Source organism: Centroberyx gerrardi, chromosome 14 (genome assembly GCF_048128805.1).
Source record: "Centroberyx gerrardi isolate f3 chromosome 14, fCenGer3.hap1.cur.20231027, whole genome shotgun sequence".
In the NCBI taxonomy this organism is placed as follows: Eukaryota; Metazoa; Chordata; class Actinopteri; order Beryciformes; family Berycidae; genus Centroberyx; species Centroberyx gerrardi.
The window spans coordinates 8,642,167-8,645,493 of NC_136010.1; the positions used below are offsets into that span (position 1 = coordinate 8,642,167).

General features: G+C 43.6%; 1 protein-coding gene across 1 annotated transcript in view; it reads left to right on the forward strand.

Annotated features, from left to right (window-relative positions):
- phactr3a (phosphatase and actin regulator 3a) overlaps positions 1–3,197 on the forward strand; it is a 32,672-nt gene extending 29,475 nt beyond the window's left edge. Inside the window, exons 8-12 of the mRNA XM_071907418.2 lie at positions 538–593; positions 1,114–1,175; positions 1,440–1,580; positions 1,996–2,072; positions 2,511–3,197. Of these exons, the coding sequence (XP_071763519.1) occupies positions 538–593; positions 1,114–1,175; positions 1,440–1,580; positions 1,996–2,072; positions 2,511–2,526 (352 nt within the window). The 3' untranslated portion in view covers positions 2,527–3,197. The remainder of the gene's footprint in view (positions 1–537; positions 594–1,113; positions 1,176–1,439; positions 1,581–1,995; positions 2,073–2,510) is intronic.
- Positions 3,198–3,327: the final 130 nt, after the last annotated feature.

Genomic DNA, 3,327 nt, shown 5'->3' on the forward strand with positions numbered 1-3,327 from the left:
TTATGTGACCAAAATTAAAATGGGTTGGTGCAGCAATGTGGGTAATTTTATTGTGCCAGTAGCCCAGTGCACATCAGAGGGAGACTGGGGATACCGTGTGAGTAGGAGCCTGTTATGCGCCGCCTCTTACAAATTATGCATGCAGTAGCTAGGGAGAGTAGGGGAGGCGCGCCCAAGCAGCGCATCACGACCCAATTCAAAAGCGGTTGTAGTCTGTAGCGGATGGTAGAGAAGCGCTCGAGCTGCAGCGGTGTGAAGTAAAACGATACGGCAGTTTCACCGGAGATGCACCGTCTAGACATCGGAAAATAATTCTCTTCTCAAACAATAGGAGGAATTGCGCTTCTTTGACTATTCCAGATGTGGCGAGCGCCTCTGCCAAAGCATCACAGCCGGGGTTTGGATGCGAGATGGAAACATAGGGGGTTCCTCTCGAGAACGCGCACAGTGAAGAAAGTACAGCCGGTTTAAAGAGGACAGGACGTTGAAACTTCAAGCCAAAATGGTTCAAAACGTGGTTTTGGTGTTTTTTCGCAGGAGACTGAGCCAGAGACCGAATGTAGAAGAGTTGGAAAGTCGGAATATCCTCAAACGTGAGTTGAGACACTTCAGTTCTCTTTCCAAACTAATATCTCTTGACCTGAATAGACTGTTATTTCCATTTTTATAAAATCATGTGAAATTAATGCCCAGATCAGAAATACTAAAAACATGGCAGATGATGCATTAATGATAGCATAAATTGCCATGTGTACATTATTCATGCAACATTCAGGAGCAAAAGAACGCATGAGTGCACATTTCTTTTCTCTGTAACCCCCCAAGAAGTTGGTGGAAATTAAATTTGTATAAAGGTTCTCCATCATAAAGATATACATATTTTCAGGAAGCCATTTATATCACTTTACTTTTTTGTGGCTCATTAATTTACATTTGGGATGACATGAAAAATAGATTTGTCACAATTTTGCAACTGCTCAGACTGAGTGGCAACAAATACCCTATATAGTCTCATTAGTAATGAAAACAGATTTAATTTGGTCATTTACTTGCTGAAAGATCATGCATTTCTCACTTAATGGCTGACTAATGGTTCACATTTTTTTGTTTCAGAAAGAAACGACCAGACAGAACAAGAGGAGAGGAGGGAGATCAAACAGCGGCTAAACAGAAAGGTACAAAATTGTGTGATGTTGTTTTTGAACCCTTTCCTACAAGTTTAATCATCCTTTTATGAATTCAGTATTTTCCATGTACTTGGAAGCACCTCAAGTACTATTTCTGATGCAGCAGATGATTAAAACCAAAACCATAAGATACACCAGTATTACACTATAGGTATGAAGAATGGACAGTTTAAGAGCATATGGTAGTTCTAGTGTATCCAGACTTAAAACCAGTTACAGTTGTAATATTTGTTTTATTTCATTGTGTTCCAGCTGAACCAGCGGCCCACGGTAGACGAGCTGCGCGACAGAAAGATTCTGATCCGCTTCAGCGACTATGTGGAAGTGGCCAAAGCTCAGGACTATGACAGGAGAGCAGACAAGCCCTGGACCCGGCTCTCAGCAGCAGACAAGGTGTGGAACACGTGAAATTGTATTTGTCAGAGAGTCTTTGCACATTTGAAAGAATACCCATCATCCATGTTAGGATAAAGAAAATCAACCCATCAAAATCCATGTCAAAATCCGTGACTCGCCACCATTTATCCACAGACTCATCAAAACAAGCTGTTTATTTGGGTCATTCTGTTAACAAAATTCCACAAATTATTTGAACTGTTGCTCATCAGTACTATCAGCATCACATGATGCCGTTATCACCTCATTTCACAAAATCCATGTTCTCCTTTGGCATTCAAGTTGTTTACATTTTCTCTTTCTACTGCTGTCACTTGCTGCTCAAAGGTCACAGTACCCCATGGCTCTGCATGCACTTAGGGATGCACTAATGCCATTTCTCCTCCCCCCCCCCCCCCCCACCTCTCCACAGGCTGCAATCCGAAAAGAGCTGAACGAGTTCAAAAGCACCGAGATGGAAGTGCATGCCTCAAGCAAACACCTAACGAGGTCAGTATCCTGGAGTGTGTGTGTTTGGAAATGTATGTGCGTGCTATTCTGGGCTGCGGCGGTCTAATTTTAGCTCTCCGTGTTCATCCAGAGAGGACCGAGGAGCTAAAGATAGATGGGTGGGAAGGGGGAGGCTGTCCTCTGGGGAGCCTGTATTGCTAGGCACAGAGAAATGATAAATGCTGTGGTATCCTTGGCTAAGCTTGCTTGGAAAACAGGGGTCCTTGTTGTGTACTGTAACAGTGACCCAGAGGGAGGATGGGAAGAGAGTAAGCCTCCAACCCCCTCCAGCGCACCTAATAGCTGTGCTAAAAATAGCTCCGCTGGGCTGATTAATAGCTGCAATCATAACTGGTACGATGACAAAGGCACCTTCTGCTCTCACGATTTCTACTTCTCCCCCTCTGTTTTGTCTCCTCCCCTTGTTTGTCGCTGCAGGTTCCACCGGCCGTGAAAGCGGAGGGAGTTTCTTCTGTGAAGAAATGCTGAGCTTAGAATTTTTCTCGGGCTGCTAGAAGCTGCTCGGCGGTGATAGTTCAAAGAGCCTGGAGCCTTTTCGTCTTCAGGGTGTCCTTAGCATTCTTCCGGCACCCCTGGCCCTCATCAATATGGGGGCAGAGGTGGGGGAGAGAGAGAGAGAGGGAGGTGGACGGTAATGTTTGTGGCAGTGTGTCCCGGGTGACTGCTGTATGTCTCCATGTGGAAGCTGCCTGGAGGAAGAGGACTATAGTGGAAACCTCCGATTCAGGACGAGAGCGGAGGAAAAACAATCTTGTCATTCAGTCAGTGTTGTTTTTTTTGTATTATTTCATGGACTCCTTTGACAAGGCGGTGTGAATCCGTATAGTGGGAGGAAGTTGTGCATGTGACCAGCTTCACCTTTTCTTATTTGATGAATAATGTGTCACTTGGACTCTGTGGGACCGTGCAGTCTGGGGGAGGGGGTGTTGGGAATGAATTTGATATTAACTGTATATACAGTATGTCAATCTGAATGGGACTGTCAATGTCTTCACTGAAAAGAGAAAAATACCTTTGTAAGCACTACTTGTCTTCAAAATACAAGGTCTTTTTTAAGAATGGCTTGTCTCCCTATTTTCTTTTATAAATAATTTGTCATTTCAATTAAGAATCAGATCAGACTCACAAGCATTCAGGTTGAAGTTGAGGCTAAAGAGGTATTTAAAGACAGTTTTCATCTTTCACATTTGAAATATATTTGGTGGGTCATTAAACAGCTTTTATTATTGCTTTA